Source organism: Schistocerca nitens, chromosome 1, assembly GCF_023898315.1.
Source record: "Schistocerca nitens isolate TAMUIC-IGC-003100 chromosome 1, iqSchNite1.1, whole genome shotgun sequence".
Classification (NCBI taxonomy): domain Eukaryota; kingdom Metazoa; phylum Arthropoda; class Insecta; order Orthoptera; family Acrididae; genus Schistocerca; species Schistocerca nitens.
The window spans coordinates 712454885-712477403 of NC_064614.1; the positions used below are offsets into that span (position 1 = coordinate 712454885).

At 39.3% G+C, this 22519-nt stretch overlaps 1 protein-coding gene across 3 annotated transcripts in view; it reads right to left on the minus strand.

The window, feature by feature from the left end:
- LOC126259870 (dipeptidyl peptidase 9) overlaps positions 1-22519 on the minus strand; it is a 203654-nt gene that overhangs the window by 58035 nt on the left and 123100 nt on the right. For all 3 annotated transcript variants that reach the window (XM_049956949.1, XM_049956939.1, XM_049956932.1), the window contains one exon: positions 11990-12125. In XM_049956949.1, coding sequence (XP_049812906.1) covers positions 11990-12125 — 136 coding nt within the window. The remainder of the gene's footprint in view (positions 1-11989; positions 12126-22519) is intronic.

Consider the following 22519-nt stretch of genomic DNA (forward strand, 5'->3'; position numbering starts at 1 on the left):
CGAGGTCAGCCTGTACACTTTTGTGCTGTATGTGTCCCTTCATAGTTCCACTTCACTATCACATCGGAAACAGTGGTCCGAGGGATGTTTAGGAGTGAGGAAATCTCTTGTACAGACATATGACAAGTGACACCTAATCAACTGACCACGTTTGAAGCAGAGTTCCACACAGCACCCCATTCTGCTCTCTCACGATGTCTGATGACTACTGAGGTTGCTGATAGTGAGTACCTGGCAGTAGGTGGCAGCACAATGCAGCTGATATGAAAAACATATGTTTTGGGGGTGTCCAGATACTTTTGATCACATAGTGTATACATAGTCCGTTTACAAGATTTTAGGAGTGAGTTTGTAAGTATCAAAGTATGTAACATATATGACCATATCTTTTGACTGCATTGACGTAGACCTTAGTATATTACAATTTTCAACGTGATACTTCTACCTGCTCCTGGGGAAATAGTGTCTGTCAGTAGTAGTTTTTGGTTGTACTGAGTTACAGGCTTAAATTTTGTACACCACAAAGGGACTGTAGACCTAGCTACCCGATACAAATTTCAACTTGCTACCTCTATCATTCCTGAGAAAAAGGAGGCTTAACAGTCTCACAGACAGACAGACAGACAGACAGACAGACAACAAACTGATCCTGTAAGTGTTTGTTTTTACCCAGTGTGTTATGGACCCCTAAAAAGTAGGGCATTTCACAGATATTTAGCAGCAGGGCAAGAAACAAGAAATTGAACTATTTGGACTTCAAACAATGGAAACTTCAGGTAGGAATATCAACAATGTAAGAAAAGACAGATTGCTACTTACGTAAAGAAAACACATCAATGTGCAGACAGGTATAATTAAAATACACTTGCATACAGCTTTCGGCCAGTAAAAGAGACACACACACACACACACACACACACACACACACACACCATTCATACACACAAGCAAGCACACCTCACGCACATATGATCGCCAACTCCAGCATCTCGAGCTCAAGATGCTGGAGATGGCGGTCATATGTGTGTGAGGTGTGCTTGCTTGTGTGTGTGAATGGTGCGTGTCTCTCTTTCAATGATGAAGACTGTGGCTAAAACCTTTATATTTGGACTTCGATAGACACTAATAACGATTTAACGTCTCTTACAGAAATGTTCTCTAGGCTTGAATAGCAGCAACTGCACACTTCATACTAAATTATACATAAGCTAGTATTCACAATAGTTTGAAATGTAATTAACTTGCATTATGTGTTTTAGCATGCACACTGATGCACCAATAATATGAAACAGGTTGTGTCGGTTGTGTTTCACAGATTTGATAAATCATAGAAATCACATACTGTAATGTGTGAGGTTGTAGTATAATTGTTTTTGATTGTAAGGCCAGTTTCAGTCATACACCATTTTCCAGTATCTGTTCTGCAATGTTATGGATACAGGACAATTATCATGGAAAAAGTATATTTGGAAATTGTAGTAAAATATACACAATACTTGCAAATTTTTGTTGACAGCAGGTATTAGAGATATATTATGAAACAAATGTCAAAAATAACATTTGTAAGTAATATTTTGATATGTAAAGATAGGTGCACGGAGCATCAGTCTCACAATTATCCAAAGAATATATCAAATAAAACAGCAAAGAACTGCTATTACAGGGTGTATACACGGACAAGGAAAAAAAGTTCCCAGATTTTTCCCGGATCTCCCGGTTAAAAATACATTTTCTCTCGGGTGAAAATACACTTTTTCCGTGTTAACTGACAGTATACTTTCCCTCAGAACTGTAAAACATATCCTTTGAACGGATATGGTTTTATACAGCAGCATAGAATTTCCCGGCACTTTAGAAAACGAAACTCAGGGTGAAAAAACATGTTTTGGAAAGATCTTTCATGTGCAGCAACATGTACGCTACATATTTTCGTATTACAAAAGTATAAATTCAAATTCCAAGAACAGGAAAATTTAATATTTTAAATTAATATACATAGTATTGCTACAAGAAAAGAAAAGCTTTTGCATATAATATTTGTCTCAAAGATTAATAAGCTACAAGAGAAGCTAAGCTTTCACTTATAGTGTTGATTTGTTTAGCGCATGTTACACTTTAAGATACATCACACAAATACGCCAGTAAAATTTTTAATACCAACATAAATCTCTGATCTTCTGGGCTAGAAATTCTTCTTAATGGCTCATCATCAAAGAGTTGATTTTTAAAACAGAGCAAACCCTCTGTGATTTAGGAAATTCATTGTACATTCTCGCACATAGTTCATCTTGCGTAAAAGGAAATTTACTTTGAAAATAACACTTTTTGAACAACAATTCGCAATATTTTCCTGTGACTTGTTTCATTAATAGATTCATTTCAGCAGCTGCCAGACAGTGCCAGATAAGAGGCGTCACCGCGCTTGCGCAGCTATAGTGACATAGGAAGCCCTTATGTTTGTATGTGTAAAACATTAAAAGATCTTACTTCTTGTCATAAAAGAAACAAGACATCAGAGGATACCCCAAGAGTGTCGGAATTTCGTGAACCATACTAAAATGCATAGTTTGCCTGACAGTGCACATTCGTATGTCCAGATTCCCAATGACGTAAGCCTTGATCTGATATGAAGCTTTTCAGTGTGGTTTTTGGGACGTAAATTTTCTTCGAGTACCAGTACTGTATTATCTCATGTTGGGTTCTTTGTTATGGCATAATGCCATATGTGCTAGAAGATGAAAACGTGCACTTGAAACACAGTGAACAGTTGAAACAAGCCAATAGTGTGGAATTAAACACTTCATTTCAAATAAATACAATGCCTCAGCAGGAAACCCTAATAAAAGCCAAATTTCTTTAGCAAACCGACAAAAATAACTTTATTGTTCTGCAAGGTGATTAATGCTTAACTGTCAGAAAGATGGAAATAAAATAAAATCTGAAACTAGTAACAAATTTTAGCCTTCTGTAATTATACGAATATATTTTAATTCACTTGATAGTCTTGTTTTCATTTGACATGAGAGCAGTAAATGAAGAGCAAACAGAAAAATTACTAACTGTAAACACGGGTCATGTGGAGACTAACCCCCCCACCCCCTTCCCTATAACTCAGACTGCTCTGCGCATCAGAACATCAAAAATAAAAAGACTTTTCAAAAATAAGTTCATTTTGTAGCGCACAACTTTCTGAAGAGTCTGATACATAAAACACATATCTTCGAGGAAATGTAAGACACATTATTTGGTCTTATTCTTATAGCGCATGTCACTGTATTTCGCTGTGGAACTCAAACGTATATATTTTGTTATGCCATCAAACTATTTCAGGACAGTGGAAATTGAAATGTCCTGTAGTGCCTATCCTGCTCCCAGTCGGCCGGTTTGACATTCTGCACAATCCCTAGCAATTAATACTGGATAGGATTATTTGTAACCAGGAGAACAAGAACTCTTCAGAAAATCTGGACTCTTTATTGCCTATTAGCTAATGACTTGCTCTTCTGTGTAACATAAAATTAAATATGGGATACCTAAAACAAGTAAAGACAGGAAACAGGCAAAACAGTACACATTTCTTCAATCCTTAGGTCCTAGCGATTTTTCTCTCTGATCTTGCTACAGCTTTACATGGCGTTCTTTCCTTTCTGCAAAAGAACTATTACCTTACCAAAGTTCATCAAACGTTATGCTACAAGAAAAATGTAAATGTCGTTGTCTAATACTGAAAACGCTGTTAATACAATTAGTACCCAAGACTGGTGTGGTTTCTCGATCTGATTACGTCTATTTTGTCACTGTGTGCAGGATAAAACAAAATAGGCCTCTCTTAATAGTGCAGCAATTGTAACACACACCAAATAAGTGACACTGTTTTGGCAATAATGATCATTTTTATAATGTTTGTTGTTATGGTCTTCAGTCCTGAGACTGGTTTGATGCAGCTCTCCATGCTACTCTATCCTGTGCAAGCTTCTTCATCTCGCAGTACCTACTGCAGCCTACAGCCTTCTGAATCTGCTTAGTGTATTCATCTCTTGGTCTCCCTCTACGATTTTTACCCTCCATGATGTCCTCCAATACTAAATTGGTGATCCCTCGATGTCTCAGAACATGTCCTACCAACCGATCCCTTCTTCTAGTCAAGTTCTGCCACAAGCTCCACTTCTCCCCAATTCTGTTCAATACCTCCTCATTAGTTATGTGATCTACCCATCTAATCTTCAGCATTATTCTGTAGCACCACATTTCGAAAGCTTCTATGCTCTTCTTGTCCAAACTATTTATCGTCCATGTTTCACTTCCATACATGGCTACACTCCATACAAATACTTTCAGAAACGACTTCCTGACACTTAAATCTATACTTGATGTTAACAAATTTCTCTTCTTCAGAAACACTTTCCTTGCCATTGCCAGTCTACATTTTATATCCTCTCTACTTCGACCATCATCGGTTATTTTACTCCCTAAATAGCAAAACTCCTTTACTATTTTAAGTGTCTCATTTCCTAATCTAATTCCCTCAGCATCGCCCGACTTAATTCGACTACATTCCATTATCCTCGTTTTGCTTTTGTTGATGTTCATCTTATATCCTCCTCTTAAGACACTGTTCATTCCGTTCAACTGCTCTTCCAAGTCCTTTGCTGTCTCTGACAGTATTACAATGTCATTGGCGAACCTTAAGGTTTTTATTTCTTCTCCATGGATTTTAATACCTACTCCGAATTTTTCTTTTGTTTCCTTTACTGCTTGCTCAATATACACATTGAATAACATCGGGGAGAGGCTACAACCCTGTCTCACTCCCTCCCCAACCACCGCTTCCCTTTCATGTCCCTCGACTCTTATAAATGCCATCTGGTTTCTGTACAAATTGTAAATAGCCTTTCACTCCCTGTATTTTACCCCTGCCACCTTCAGAATTTGAAAGAGAGTATTCCAATCAACATTGTCAAAAGCTTTCTCTAAGTCTACAAATGCTTTTTTATAATACGACAATACAATTCACAAAGTACCAATAGGAAATACCTATCTGGCCTACTACAAGTAAAAAGCTTTACGTTAGGAAATTGTTTCACATTTCATTCGTGCACTCCAGTTTCTCATGCACGAGACCGAAAAGTAGTAGAACAAAATTTTTGTATAAATTTGGAATCATCAAATTCTTCCATAATTTGTGTGATGTCCATGTTTCTCCTCCTTCCTCATTCTAACTAACAGTCTTGTCATCACTAATTCTGTAATTATTCCTACCACTGTCAAAACTCATTCTCCAGATAACTTTACTAACCCTGCCACAATCACTGGTTTAGTTATCCAGTGATTATTCACCAGTTAGGCATTATGACGAGTTCGTACAATGCGTTTGCCGCACTACTTCCAGAATGGAACTTAAGCGGTTGCTAGCCGGGGACTGCAACTGGCCCTGTCAAGTGTAGTGATCTGGCCAAAAATTTTTTGGATACACCGAGAAGATAATACGTAATCTTTCTTATCTGTTATTCCTGTTAGTCGTTTATTTCCACTCTGTTAGTCGTTTATTTCCACTGTGGTAGTCTGAATCTATGGATTTCGCTAGGAATTATAACAACATTGAACATTCGCAAACCGAATCAACCACATAAACAAGCAGCAGTTGGCATTCTCCGGTTCAGTTTTATTCCGCTCAGCTCGTATAGCCCCGTACCGTTTTGTCTGCAGTTGGTAGACACATCACGTACAATATGTACGCATTCAATAATCAATTCATTCATTCAGAAATCAACTTAGAATGTGTTCAAAACCAGCAGGGGTGCATTTCAAAATCATATGAATAATCGATAGACCGACGTGCGCTAGATGCTAAGGTGCTTTGTGAAACAAGGTTTTTTTTCCTCAAGAATATGAATTTGCCCCCTCTCCCTCGAAATTGCCACCCGCTTCAGATACCCCGGTTTGCCCTCACCCGCCACTAGATCCGGGCCTGCTGAGCATGCGTGAATCTGACAGCTTGGGCCCCAGAAAATTTTTCCGGGTACCATGTGGCTGGTTGCTGCTACTGCTACTTACACAGCCAACAGCCACATTTCTGTAGCCAGAAGCGGGAGAAGGTACTAAAAAGCCTTTGACACGTTTTACTGTTGGCAGACGCTTGTACGAGCACTTTGTTATTTTATATGGTGCATTTCCTTTGCAATTTAAGTTTTATTTTCGTTTTTTTCTCTCGTTCATGGTTTAATGCTGCAGTATTATTCTGCAGTAGCGGGATACAGTAATATCCTTTAGTTACAGTATTGGTTCTTACCAGTCAAAATTACAAAAAATTAACTGAAAACTTAAACAACGAAAAATTCCCGGAATTCTAAAAAATTCCCAGGTTTTTCCCGGATGAAAAAATTCCTGGGTTATTCCCGGATCTCCTGGTTGTCCCAGGTTGTTGACACCCTGTATTACTACAAATCTCTCTGCTATACAATATCATGAAAAACTACTACATCCTGTTTGGTGTTTAAATTTATTACTCCTCTGTGCTGACTCGATTCGCAACATATTTTCTACAAATGCTGCTAATGTACCTATACAAATACATCATTCTATGATACACACTTCAAGGGAGATGATGTTACAAACACCGAGATGCATGAAAAATTGCCACAACATGCATATACACACACACACACACACACACACACACACACACACATTCATTAATACTTGTTTCATAGATCGTGAATGTGACATTTTGTTATGATGTGGAATGTGTGACTTTAACACAAATACATTTTGTGTTACTACTTCATACCTAAAAATTCATCTACTGAGTACAAGGAGCTGTCATTCAGAAATTCTTTTAATTTGTTTTTAAATGCTGGTTGGCTATCTGTCAGCCTTTTAATGCTATTTAGCAAACGACCAAAGATTTTTGTGGCAGCATAATTCATCCCTTTCTGTGCCAAAGTCAGATTTAACCAAGAAAAGTGAAGATAATCCCTTCTTCTAGTGTTGCAGCTATGCACTTCACTGTTATTTTTTAATTGGGATGGGTTATTAATTACAAATTTCAAAAGTGAATATATGTATTGCAAAGGTACTGTGAATATCCTGAATTCCGTAAATAAATACCTGCAAGGTGATCTTTGGTGGGCTTCAGCTATTATTATGATTACATGCTTTTGTGCAATGAATAATTTTTCTCTTAATGATGCATTAACCCAAAATATCATACCATATGAAAAAAGTAAATGAAAATAGGCATAGTAAGCTAATTTACTGATATGTTTATCACTGAAATTTGCAATAACCCTAATAGTGTAAGTAGCTGAACCTAACAATTTCATCAAATCATTGATGTGTGTCTTCCAATTCAATTTCTCATCAATTCACACATCCAGAAATTTTGAATATTCTGGCTTGGCAACAGACTTTTGTTCATAATCTATATTTACCAATGGTGTTATGCCATTTACTGTACAGAATTGTATGTACTGTGTTTTCTCAAAATTTAGTGAAGAGTCCATTTGCAGAGAACAACTTAATAATTTTCTGAAAGACATTATTTACAATTTCCTTGACTGATTCTTGTTTGTTGGGTGTGATTACTATACATATATCATCAGCAAAAAAGAACTAGCTTTGCATCTTCATGAATTCAGAGTGGCAAGTCATTATTACATATTAAGAACAATAACAGACCCAAGACTGAACCCTCATTCTTGATACCTCCCCAGTTAGAGGCCTCAGCTGATTTTTGCAGACTATCTGTACCGTTAATTTCAACTTTCTGCATTCTTCCAGTAAAATATGAATTAAACCATTTGTCCCATTCATACCACAATACTTAAGCTTATCTAGAAGAATTTCATGATTCACACAATCAAAAGCCTTTGAGTGATCACAAAATATCCCAATGGGTGATGTTCGGTTATTCAATGCATTTAATATTTGATCAGTGAAATCATAGATAGCATTTTCTGTTGAAAAGCATTTCTGAAAACCAAACTGACATTTTGTTAGTACTACACTTTTACAAATATGTGACGCTACTCTTGAACACATTACTTTTTCAATTTTGGATAAAGCTGTCAGAAGTGAGCTTTGGCAGTAGTTAGCATCACACTTATCCCATTTTTAATGCAATGGTTTAACAATAGCATATTTCAGTCTATCTGGAAAAATACCCTGCTTCAGTGAGCTACTTCATATGTGGCTGAGAATCTTACTTATCTGCTGGGAACATGCTTTTAGTACTCTGTTGGAAATGCCATCAATTCCCTGTGAGCTTTTCCTAATTTCAGTAGGAGAGGTGGGGTGAATTTCAATTTTATCAAATTACATAGGTATTGCCTCTTCCATACAGTGCCTTGCATATTCTAATGAAAAGCTGGCTCCTACTTCTTTACAACACTTAAAAAAATTATTACTGAAAAATGTTTTCTACTTCTGACTTCTTGCTAACAAACTTTTCATTGAGTCTGGTAGAAATACAGTCCTCCTGGGTTCTTGGTCCCCCTGTTTCCCTTTTAACAATATTCCAAATTGTTTTACTTTTACCATCAGATTTGCCAATTTCAGACATAATGCACATACTTCTGGACATTTTAATAACTTTTCTAAATACAGTGCAGTAGTTTTTATAATGTTTAACTGTTTGTGGATCATTACTACTTCTGGCTATAAGATGCATAACACTTTTTTGTTTACAAGATATTTTTATCCCTTTAGTAAGCCATGGCTTTTTAGATGATTTCTTACACCACTTACACCACTGCCTCCGAATTTTGCTGTTGGCACTACACACGCTGGCAGATGACATTCACCAGGCATTCGCCATACCCACACCCTGCCATTGGATAGCCACATCATGTACCATGATTCGTCACCCCCACACAACTGTTTTCCACTGTTCAATCATCCAATGTTTATTCTCCTTACACCAAGCCAGGCATCATTCGGCATTTACCGGCATGATGTGTGGCTTTTGAGCACAACCATGAAATCCTAGTTTTGTCACCTCCAGCCTAACTCTTGCAGTGGATGCTGATCGAGTTTGGAATTCCTGTGTCTGGATAGATGTCTGCCAATCACACATTACGACCCTCTTCAACTGTCAGTGGCCTCTGTTAGTCAACAGACTAGGTTCGCATGTACGCTTTTGTGCTGTATGCGTCCGTTCACGTTTCCATTTCTCTATCCCATCGGAAACAGTGGACCTAGGAATGTTTAGGAGTGTGTAAATCTCACATACAGACGTATGACACAAGTGACACCCAATCACCTGACCACGTTCGAAGTTCCGGGGAGTAACCCATTCTGCTCTCTCACGATGACTAATGACTACTGAGGTCACTGATATGGAGTACCTGGCAGGAGGTGGCAGCACAATGCACCCAATATGCAAAACTTATGTTTTTTGGGCCATCCGGGTACTTTTTATCACATAGTGTGTGCCATTTATAAATAATATAAAGTGTAACTCAATTGGCAGTATCTTTACTAGCCAAAAATCAGTCAATGCAAGTGCATAACTCTTGCCATTATCTGTGCCCTAACAATTTCTTCAGTGCTTAATAGCAGTGGCTTCAAAACCAGTTAACTGCTGAAGGTTTTTTTAACACAGAAAGCCACCTAAATTATATGACTTCTGAAATTTTTCTGGTATATTTCTTCTTCCACTAATTTTCGGATTTGCAGACAGATCCCATCAACATTCTGCCATGGTATTTCGGCCCAGAAACATCTGGCCGTCCTCAGGTGAGTAGACAAAGTACTGAAGAGACCTGAAGTAGTCACGGTATTTACAGCAGATTCTGCACATGTGAATCGTACTGGCAGTTTACGGCGCCTGAGTTAGGAGGTGACATGTGCGAGGCAGCCAAGTTGTGTGTGCTGCCCTCAGTGGTGAAATAAGAAGAAACTAATTGCTGCGTATCAACTGAGAATGTAGATTCCATTGTGATCGTATAATTTTACTAATAGGATTCCAATTTTTATCCAGCTGAAAGCCATTATCACAATTCATTAAATTACCAGAAAGACATATTTCCATGGATTCTTTAATTACAGAGTCCCAGAAGCTGGAAACTGGTGCTAAAATTTTGGTATTATTGTATTCCATTGAATAACCCATGGAAATGCAATGTTCTGCCACTGCTGATTTTAAAGGTCACCGCAGACACGTGTCTTTCATGTTCTACGCACTGTTCCTAGACTATTCGCATCTTCTGACCTATATATGCAGAGCCACACTCACAGGGACTTGTATAAACACCCGCCTTCCTCAATTGTAAATCGTCTTTAATGAATCCGACTGAAGCCTTGATTTTTGTTGGTGGATGGAAAATGACAAATATTATTCTTCCTAAGCAATCTGCCTATTTTAGAAGACATGTTCCCGGCATATGGAAGGAACACAGTTGATTTATAGTCATCTTCAGTCTCCTCAGAGTTTTGCTTCTTGTTATTGTAATAGTGCATGGCCTTCCGGTGGCCATTAGGTCAACAGGGACTTCTTCATATGCCTTTCCACTGTTGAGTGTAATTACCTTATCACTTTTGTTTCACTCTACTGTGTCCTTATAATGACCTAAGTAAATTTCTACTTTGCATGTAAATTGAAGTTGGAGAGGGGAAGAAAGGAAAGGAAAGGAAAGGAGGAGGGGGGGGGGGGGATATCACTGCTGTCAGCTGCACTGGGACATTACAAGGAATCAGCCACAACAAACGAAAATGTGTACCGGACCAGGATTCAAACCCAGGATCTCCTGCTTACTAGGTAGGTGTGGTAATCACTACGACATCTGGGACACTGTATTATCGCAACTGCACGGACTATCTTGGCTCGTATCACGGCCGATCCACAATCCCATTGAGCGCCACCTATCTACAGCCACTTTCCATTTCCTTCACATTTGCTCTTATGAAGTTCCCACAGGAGGTCGGATGTATTTGTGCATCCGTACTGAAGAAGGTGGATTCATTGCCCAGCTAGGCCTATCAAATTATATGAATGTGTGGCGTCTGTTAAAGAACAGACATCACACATTCATATAAATCTTCTTTGGTTGTGAACAGGTTTGAGGAGTGCATCTTCTTCTACTTATTTTCCTATGCCTTTGCAACATGAAACTTTCAAAAATAAATACTGCTTTCTATTATGTACTATTAATATCTGTTGTCGAAGCATAATAATCATGTCGATTCCTGATTCTGCTCTGTTGCCAAGTGTGTTTAGTGCTAATTTACCTGAACACTGAATGTCATTCACTTTATCCAAACTCAGTGCTACACAACACAGTGTATCTGTGAACAGCATTCATTTTCTGCGCTAAGGTAAAACTTTATCTCCTGTCAGTGAAATTTATACAAATAGCCCTGCAAGTCATTGAAGTAGTCAGTGTATGTTGTAACTGGATATTCACAAGATTAATGTGACACAGGAATAATTTCTGCAGTCCTGCACATTTTACAATTCTCTTAAAACTGTTTTTAAAGTACTGTTGAAGCAAGTCACTGGCAGATTCTTTACATGGGCTATCCCATTCACTTTCTGTCATAATGTTGTTTTCTCAAGTATTTCAATCTAGAGTAGCTATGTGCATTTCTCAAAGAACCAAAATAAAATTTTTTAAGTCATATTTTAGTCATTTATAACCTGAAAATGAGTAACAGCTCAAATCTGATGCAAATAATGTCAACCATGAAATATTTCTTGGAGAAGTAACTGCTGGTAGAGAGAGCAATAGCCCAAACTTTTAAGCTCTTTAATAGCTAAAAATATATAATTCTCATTTTCAGCAAATGTATTCCTATTGTTCGAGTGTATTCTAAAAATTAATGGAAATGTCAAATTTAAGCAATAGAAACACACACACACACACACACACACACACACACAATTTTGTCTCCACAAAAACCATCAGTGGCTTCTACCTAAATACAAATGCAACAACACAGATCAATTAATAAAACATAATACTGCAAATTAAAATGAAAATTATCAGCTCACCTGAGGGTTCTAGAAGGTATCCAACTGGTGTGAGTGTTACACCTTCTACTGTCCAGTCTGTGTGGCTGATTCTAAATACTTGACAGGCTGGAAGTTTCTGAATGTTGCTATAAACAGCCACAAGCATAGTGCATTCCTGAAAAATCAGGGAAGATATATTGAAATTATATAGAAAGAAATCTGCTTACAGGTTTCAAGTTAAATATACGGATATTAACTACATCTAAAAACAAAGATGATGTGACTTACCGAACGAAAGCGCTGGCAGGTCGATAGACACACAAACAAACACAAACACACACACAAAATTCAAGCTTTCGCAACAAACTGTTGCCTCATCAGGAAAGAGGGAAGGAGAGGGAAAGACGAAAGGATGTGGGTTTTAAGGGAGAGGGTAAGGAGTCATTCCAATCCCGGGAGCGGAAAGACTTACCTTAGGGGGAAAAAAGGACGGGTATACACTCGCACACACACACATATCCATCCACACATATACAGACACAAGCAGACATATTTGAAGGTGCTTTGTCTTCAAATATGTCTGCTTGTGAGATGTCTGCTTGTGTCTGTATATGTGTGGATGGATATGTGTGTGTGTGCGAGTGTATACCCGTCCTTTTTTCCCCCTAAGGTAAGTCTTTCCGCTCCCGGGATTGGAATGACTCCTTACCCCCTCCCTTAAAACCCACATCCTTTCGTCTTTCCCTCTCCTTCCCTCTTTCCTGATGAGGTAACAGTTTGTTGCGAAAGCTTGAATTTTGTGTGTGTGTTTGTGTTTGTTTGTGTGTCTATCGACCTGCCAGCGCTTTCGTTCGGTAAGTCACATCATCTTTGTTTTTAGATATATTTTCCCACGTGGAATGTTTCCCTCTATTATATGGATATTAACTACCTTTGACAGAATCCCGTTTTGAAAGCCAGTCAATCTTTAGCAATCTTCCACATTGAATATATCCAATAAATTCTTATAATAACTAGGGAATAGCAATTCACATTGCATCCCTTTCTTCACAATTTCCAGAAATACAGGTTCTTTCAATAAGATTTACTTGATTTCACAAGACTATAACATCTTCATAAATAAAGATAGAAACCTGGGGTAAATTTTAACTTACACAGTGAACTATGAGGGTCGTGTTTCCAAAAGAACCATTTGACTTTACAAGGGTTTATCTTTTATGTGCATCACAATGTAACTCTTTAGACTGGGTATCAGTAGATTTACTAAACAATCTGGTTGGTTGTTGAGTTCTAAATCATATGCTGCTGGGTATCTCTCTCATTGGTTGAAGTTTTCATGCTCTGTTTTAGTGAATAATACTTATAATTGAACATCAAACTTCAAAGTACTATCTGTGATACCTACACATACACAATATCTTAACAATAGACTAATAAAGGATGTCCCAGGAGAAATGGTCAATATTTAAGGGTATGACAGGAACACTCATTTGAAACAAAAAACTCCCAATGGACATATGGCCTATTCCAAATGCTTCCTGAGGTACAACACATTTAATGCACATTTGTTTTTGGGCTGCTGGCACACACACACATCTCTCACCCACTCAATCTCACTGATGTTTCACTATAGCCCGACCTACCTCATTGGTTTCAACTTCTTTGCTCGGATATCTTTCTGCCATTAAACTAGCTCAAACACACAGTTATCCATGCTGTGTTGTGAATGAAGTGGTGCAACTGATCAAGTATGTTTCTGAGAGAAGCACCAGTAGCTGTGTGTGTACACACACTGGCTAAAATACCACATAACTCTACTATCGAAGAATATTCAGATGTGGTGTATGTTCATGGCTTCTGAAAAATAGTGCTTCTTCTGCCATCTAAGAATAGCATAGGCACTTTCTGACACATTGAATTCTGATCACAGAGTGTTTACCAGTTTTCAGCCCACTGTATGTAACATATCTTCTTCCCACTTCCCATTTTTGTTCAAAACACATAGTTCAACAGGAACAGCAATGCATCACTGAAATGGTGCTGCAAAGTCCTGCTACCAGCACACAGTGTCTTTCTGCACGTACACTCTCATGTTCCGAAAAAACAGAATGCTTGGAACGACGAGAGATGGGATGTTCATATTCACAGCACATAAACACAAGTGTGTTCTGCAGAAATAGGTAGCATCTGAATCATGTTGGCCCACAGGTTCAAGGACAACACTGATATCACAGCGCAACACCACGTGCTGGTAAAATGTGCCTGCGGCTCTCACTGTCGTTATAAACTGGAGGTAACGGATCAGTGTGACTTGACCATACATGCTGGATGCCTCACAGATACATGCACAAACTGTACTGTCAAATCAATTAGTTTGAAACTGGGTACATTATTGGTATGAAAGAATGTGATGCATCCATCTGGGAAATTTCTGCTCCTGTGGAGCGAAGTATTTTGGCAGTGCAAAGAGTGTCTGCAGAATGGTTCACGGAAGGTCGTAGAACTTGACAAGATGGGTCAGATCGCACCACAAAGACCGGCCCCCAAGAAGATCAACACCTCTTGCGAATGGCATTCCAGGACAGATCTGCGTCCTCCTTGGCTCTGACACAATGGTGGAAGAGTGAAACTCATCGTATACACCATCATGGGCAACAGTCTGTCGCTGTTTATTACAGCACGGGTTACATGCGCATCGTCCACCTCTCCGTCCACCTTTGGCGAATGTGCAGAAACATGCTAAATGGCAATGGTGTAAGGAACGACATCACTGGGGACAGGAATGGCATCGGATGGTGTTTTCAGATGAATTCAGGTTCCGTTTGTTTGAAAATGATGGCTGCATTTTGGTTTGCCACAGACGGGAGAATGGCATCACAGTTACTGCATTCGCACAGGACATTCAGTGCCAACTCAAGGTCTTATGCTGGGGGATGCTATTGGGTACAACCACAAATCACAGTTGGTACCTGTCCAGTGCACTGTGACCAGTGCGACCTACGTGAATGACATCCTGCAACCCATAGCCACATCCTTTCTGCATAACATCCAAGATGCCATTTTTCAAAAAGACAATGCACAACCTCATGTCGCTGTGTGAACATGTGCCTTCTTGGCGTCAGAGGATGTCAGCCTTTTGCCCCGGCCCAACAGACTTGCTGCCAATCAAAGATGTGTAGGATAAGGTGAAATGATGGATGCAGAACTGTGACCCAATGCCAACCATCACAGATGAACTTTGAAACCACGTGAATGCAGCAAATGCAACACAGGATGCCATTCACACCTTATATGTGTTAATGCCATCACACACGGAACAAGTTATCAGGGCACATGGCAGACCCTGTGCTACTAGGCAACAGGACACATGTTGAACCGAGGTGAATGAAATGCTGATCATTTCTGGAGAATGTACTTATTTACATGTCCTGTGAATGTGAATGTCCTATCTAGTCATTCAAGGTGATCATTTTTTCTTGAAAGGAATTTATGAATGTCTGACTAATACAGGTATAGCAAACATTACATGCAGAAAACTTTCACGCATTTCACATAAAGCACATCCAAAATCTTTGCATTGGCAAAAACGTCACAAAATTTAAATTTTGTCACTGGTTAAATGGCAATCTTCATTTGCTTTATTGTGAACTGTACAACCGCTGTAATGAGATGTTATGATAGTGCTTAGCAGTGAATGAATTAAAAATACATATTTTTCAATGGATATTTTGTAAATGCCTGTTGTAATGTTTACTAACTGTTGTACATATGTAAACCTAATAGTGAACTGAACAATATACAAAATAAATAACAATGTACATTAAATGTTTTCTTTCTCAAAAACCATTCGGTATACAGCATATCTCCATATTAAGTTTTCTGCTTCAAATGAACATTCTTGTCATATCACTGAACATTGACCCTTCCACCTGGGACACCTTGTATAGCAAGTTTGTTGAAATACTGTAATTACAACCATGCTTGAAAACACTCGATAATTCAAAACAGATAGACCGCAAAGCAATTTAAATAACACTAGTGCTCATTCTAGTCTGAATATGACCATAAAGTTTAATTATCTATCTACATTACCGCAGACAGAAACTCAATTACCTATTTTAGAATTTATACTGCATCAGGAAGCTTAGTGGATGGATAACCCAGAATACATTTCATTTCATACTTTGCCAAACATGCCACACTGTTTTAATATTAAAATATGAAACATTTAAATTGCATCACATTTCTCAAGTCCGAAACAGCCTCCAACTGTAAAAATCATCCCATACTTCTGCGAGATTGTCTACTTTTGTGAGGTTAGGCTACCATGCAGCCAATGGTCTAATTCAAGATCCTTATGCCCCTTACAGCCACCACACAATAGAGACATTCCACTGTTAAGAAATGCTTTCACATGCAAGTGCATCTGTTTAAGTAGAGAATACAAATCTCCTTTTGATGGTGTGTCAGCACCACCTCGATAAGACGAACAATGGTTAATGAACGAGTGAGCAAGCAAGTTGATTGCACCACAAGCAAGCTAGTTGCACTAGTGAGACCCCTGTTGGCAATCACATGAACTGGCAACTCATGACTGGCTGTTTAGTTTCAATGCACAAGTTAAAATTTACCATAAGTTTCTATATTCATTTATGTAGAAGATGCAGTCTTGTGAAATCAGGTGAATCATTTTGGAATACCTCATATATCATTACTGATATAACAAAAATTTCAACAACTGGCTGGCTGAAGAACTGATTACTCTGAAAAAAACTGGACAAGAGGAATGGTTGAGTACAGGCAGTCAGAAGACCAGGGAAAAATATAATTAGCTGAACTGTAGAGCATCGCTTCTTGAAAAAAGTAATGTAAATTACTTTATTGATGGATGACAACAATGGAGCAGAGAATTGTAATTACTATTATCTCTTTATCATAGTATATAAGAAAAGATTTCATTGTCTTCTTCTTCTTCTTCTTCTTCTTCTTCCGTGCCTGGTTGGTTCTGATGTTGCATTTCGATTACGGTCTGTTAAGAATTGTTTCTACTATATGTAGAATTTCTGTTAAATATATATGTCAGTATTTAATGCAGTATGTGTTTTTGTTAATAGCAAGAAAGTACCTTCCCTGCCCCCTTTATTTAATGAATTATGTAACAATTAAATGTTGCCCTGGCCATTTGTAATTGCATTGTTGAAGCAACGCCATTGCTGTTAAAATTGATAACAATTTCTTCATAGCTATTTAATTCTGAAAATATTGACAGGATTTAGTCTCAGTAAATATAAAACGGTGTCTCACAATACTTTCCATTTCATTTTAGGCCAGAGGTACAGTTTTATTGAAAGGAATTATTTTAATTGCGTACGCTGCCATTGCAGGTAGGCAGTTATACTGGAGCATCAAGCCTCAAAGAGAAAAATAATTGTTTGAATGTCATATTAAATTTGCTTATCACGTAACATTAAAGGAAGATAATTTTTTTATCCATCGCGAGTAAGACGGATGTCTTCACGTTGAAATATGCATGATATTTCTGGCCGTAGCACACTGAGAAAATTTAGCCGTGGGTTTTAATGAAGGAAAGAGAGATTTTCCTTAATCAAACATTTTCATTCCAAATTAACAGAACATTTTTTTCTCTCTTTTCAGAAAAAGTAAGTTATGCGATAACTGGCGCCCAACGCGTGGCGCCAGTTATCGCGTAACCTTTTTTCAAAAGAGAATGAAATAAATTATTCTGATAATTGGAAATGAAAATGTATTGTTAAAAATTCTCTTTTATGTTGGTTAAAAGCCACAGTTAATTGTTTTTTAGGGTGCTATCACCAGAAATATACATATTCCAATGTGAAGACATCCGTTTTACTCATGATGGATTTTAAAAAATCTCTTTTATGTTATGCGATAAACTAGTTAAATAAATTGCTTATTTTTTTATTTTTTTTTTTTTTATTTTTCCCCCCCTGTGAGGCTTGATGCTCCAGTATAGCTGCCTATGTGCAATGGCAGCGTATACAGTAATAAAAATTATTATTCATAAAACTGTACCTCTGGCCTGAAAAATGAAATGGAAAATATTACAAGACACCATTCTGTATTTATTAAGATTATTATCTTTAATACTTCTTGCAAGAAATGACTTAGCGCTTTTACATTTTGTTATTAATGGTGTCACTACAACAATTAACTTACACAAAATGGCCAGGGCAACATTTAATTATTACGTAAATGGATTGTGGGTCAGAGAAGATACTTTTTGCTACCAACAAAAAACACATTCTACCATAAATAAATGCATATATATTTGACAAAACTGATAACACTTCAGATAATTATATTAATTATTTACAGACCATGATCTCCATGTGACTGTCAGATAGGACATTAGAACCAACAAGACCAGGAACACAATGAAACATAATGACCTTTTCTTATATACTATGATACAGAGATAGTAACTATTGCACATCTAAGGGTGCAGAGAGTGCTCCCATTGTTGATGAATATTGATAAGTTAATTTACATTACTTATTTTCTGGAGACTATGCTGTAACTGGAAAGTCAAGAAAGAATTGAGCAAAAGAGAAACAGCTTGTAATAGGAGAAAGCAGAACCAAGAGAGCAAAGAAAGTTCTGTCCTAGTTCAGCAACATCCGCCAAGAAAGTGTAACACACATCTCATCACTTTTCACAAGAACAAAATAGGTACTCCCAGGAACTGTTACATGAGAAGAGAGAAGCCTACAGGGAATGTGTGAGCAGAAGGCAGTTATCGGAGGAAAGTATGACAGACATAATGGTTAATGAGGTCCACATAGTATTGAGAACTATCAAAAATAAATTTCTTTTCCTGGAGGTATTTGGATTGCGTTAGCCAAATATAGCAGCATTCCAATAAAAGAAATACTAATTGGAATTTTTAATGACTGCATGAAAGAAAAATGTGAAATACCTGTATTAGAAAATGCGACAGGAAAATCCATAATGATTATAGGAGAATAGGTGGTGTTAACATTTTCAGGCAGTATAGCCACATTTTTAATACAAAGACTGAATGCTAATGAGAACATACAGAAAAAAATGCAATAGCAGAGTTGGCAGTTTTGCACCGGTAACACATTTCATTCAAGAAGCTTGATAAAAGAGAGCACATAAGGAATATGAAAATCCATCTTGAGGAACAGTTATGACACCATACCAAGGACCGAAATGACTGAAGTAAGATCAGTCTGGAATCACACTTTCACTGTCTCTGGCTGTGATCGTGTGTGTGCAAGTTGCATTTGCAGGTGTGTGTGTGTGTGTGTGTGTGTGTGTGTGTGTGTGTGTGTGTGTGTGTGTGTGAAGGGGGGACGGGGGTTGTCTAAGTCGGAAGAAGCCCTTTGAGCCGAAAGTTTACTCGTTCGGAGTCTTTTTGTTGCACCTATCTGCGACTTATATCTCCAGTACATGATGAGTAGAAACCTATCATTTTCATTACACTGTCATTATTCCATACTGGATTTTGTTGTATAAAAAGATAACTTCTTAAAAGACATCACTATCAACTTCAAAAATGTGTAAACGTAAGTGATGTTACAAGAGTTCCTTTTGAAAATGAGAATGTTCTGTGGAGTCCAACTGAAGTGGAAATACATACTGTGATGAGCCAAAATATTAAGACCACTGCCTATAGTGAGACTGAATTCTGTCTTGAGGCATTGCAAGCACTTGATGCAGTAAGGGAGGTACATAAGCTACGTAGATACTAATGGGGTATCAGCTTAGTGACAATACAGGTGTAATGGGAAATCCACTGATATAAGTGACTTTGAAGGGCAGATTGATATGACACAATGCCTAGAAGACAGCAAAGCTGTTCAGGTGTTCCCATGCTACTCTTGTGATCACCCGCAAAAACTAGCTGAAGTACAGGGAAACCATGAACATGTGACAAGATGTCCCATGTCCACACCTCATCACTGAACACAGAAGTTGGAGGCTTGCCCACTCTGTACAGCTAAAAAGGCAGCAATCTGTGGCAGATCCAATGACAAGTACAATACCGGCACAGGCACAAGTTTTTCTAAGTGTGCCATTCAGCACACATTGTTGAACATAGGACTCTGAAGCAGATAACAGCTGTGTGTTACCAAGGTGACCCAACAACATAGTCAGTTATGATTGCAATGGACACAGGGTCATTGATATTGGACTGTGGATAAATGGAAATGTGTTTCCTGTTTGGATGAATCATATTCCTTATAACTCCAAGTGATTAGTTGGGTCCAAATATGTTATCATCCAAATGGAACTGCAACTCAAAACGTGAATCATACAACAGTTGCAGGCTGAATGGGATGGTATTATGCTATTTGGGGAGGCAGGGGAGTACTCACTTGCACTTCCATGGGACCTGTGATGATAATGAGGGCTTGCCTTCCCTGGTGGAAGATGTTATTTCTAGCCTGATAACCGTTCATGTCATTATGCCAAAATCATGCTACAGTGATTCGAGGAGCATTACAGTGAACTCTGTTCATGTCTTAAGCATCAAATTTGCCTGATCTGGTTGGTTGGCTGGAGAAGGGACCAAACTACGCAGTCATCAGTCCCTCCAACCTGAGATTAACTAAAACCAATAAAATCCCACATTAAAAGAGGGAATTACAACATCCATAAAACGATAAACTATTGACAGGGAAGGAAGGAAAAGGACAGAAGACGAGGTGAGGGAAAGAAAGTGACTAATGACAGGGGCAGGAAGGAAGAAGCACAGGAGACAAGATAGATGCTCAGGACATAACAATCCCCACGAGGAAAGGAGTGGGAAGGTATAGGGCCGGGGGGAACCACCAAGCCCAGTTGAAGCTAATCCAGTCGGGGTGAAGGGGGAGCATGAAAGCCTGCCATCCCCTCCACTCACCAATAAGGTGGAAGGCCCCTTCCTTGAATAAAACAATAACCCCTCCCCCCCCCCCCCCCCGCCCCCATCACAAATAAAACGTAAAACGAGATCTGCCGCTGAGGCATCGTCAGCCAACACCAGGGGTAGCGATTCTGGAAAGCTAAAAGTATGACGTAGGGTGGCTAAATTGGGGCAGTACAATAAGAGCCACAGTCAACATTGACCCACAATGAGGGGGGTCCTCACAAAGGAGGAGATAACTGTGAGTCAAAGAAGTATGGCCGATGCAGAGTTGGCAGAGGACGACAGAGGCCTTACGAGATGCCCGTAAGGAGGACCGCCATGGAGTTGTAGAACCCTTAACTGCCCTGAGCTTGTTCAGCGAAAAAAGAGTGATGCATTCTGCATCCCAAAGGCCCAAAACCTGATGATGTAATGCCGGGCGAAGGTCTATTTCTGGAATTCCAATACGGAGAGATGGCCTGGTAGTAGCTAATTTAGCCAGGCGATCGGCAAGTTCATTGCCAGGAATCCCAACATGGCCTGGGGTCCAAATGAAAACCACCAAGCATCCACGTTGAGTGAGGAGAGAAAGGGAGTCCTGGATAGTGATGACCAACGGGTAGCGAGGGAAGCACTGGCCGATAGCATGCAAACCGCTCAATGAGTCACTACAGATAGTGAAGGACAGTCTGAGCAGGAGCAGATATGGTCCAGTGCAGGCAAGATGGCTACCAATTCTGCAGTAAAAACACTACAGCCATCTGGCAAGGAGCAAAGTTCCGTGCATCGCGCATAGGTGCACGCAAAACCAGTGCGGCCGGCGACCATGGAGCCATCAGTATAGATCAGTCTGAACCCTGAAAAGGACTGAGGAGACAGGAGAACTGGTGGCGAAGAGCCATCGGAGGGACAGAATCCTTCGAGTTGATTGAGAGATCAAGACAGAGTTGCGGCCGAGAGGCGCACCATGGAAGGGTATGTGCATGAGCAGAGAAGAGAGGAGGTGGTAAAGGCAAGTGATGGAGCTCAGAAAAGAGCGACTGAATGCGGAAAGCCATGGTAAGCCCACATTGTGGCCGCCACTGTGGCAGTGTGTACTCCATGTCTGGATAAACGAGACCATAATTAGGGTGCTTTGGGGTGCAGCGAATGCTGAGTGCATAAGATATCAGCTGTTGCTGGCGCAAAACTCGCAGTGGCGGAATCCCCGCCTCTGCAAGAAGGCTAAGTACAGGGCTAGTCCGGAAGGCACCAGTTGCAAGTTGGACCTCAAAGTGGTGGATGGGGTCTAGGATCTGCAGTGTCGAAGGCGACACAGAACCATAGACAGGACTTCCATAGTCTAAACGAGACTGGACTAACGCTTGATACAATCGCAGGAGAACAGAGCGGTCTGCATCCCAGGTGGTATTGCACAGGCACCTAAGAACACTGAGATGGAACCAGCACGTCCTCTTCAGCTGACAAAGGTGAGGGAGCCATGTCAACCGGGCATCGAAGACCAGACCCAAGAAGCGATGGGTGTCCACCACCGCAAGGGGCTGGCCATCGAGGACCAGTTCCGGATGGGGATGGACTGTACGGCAATGGCAGAAATGCATGACACAAGTCTTGGCTGCCGAAAACTGAAAGCCATGGGAGAGAGCCAATGAGTGGGCCCAACAGATTGCCCC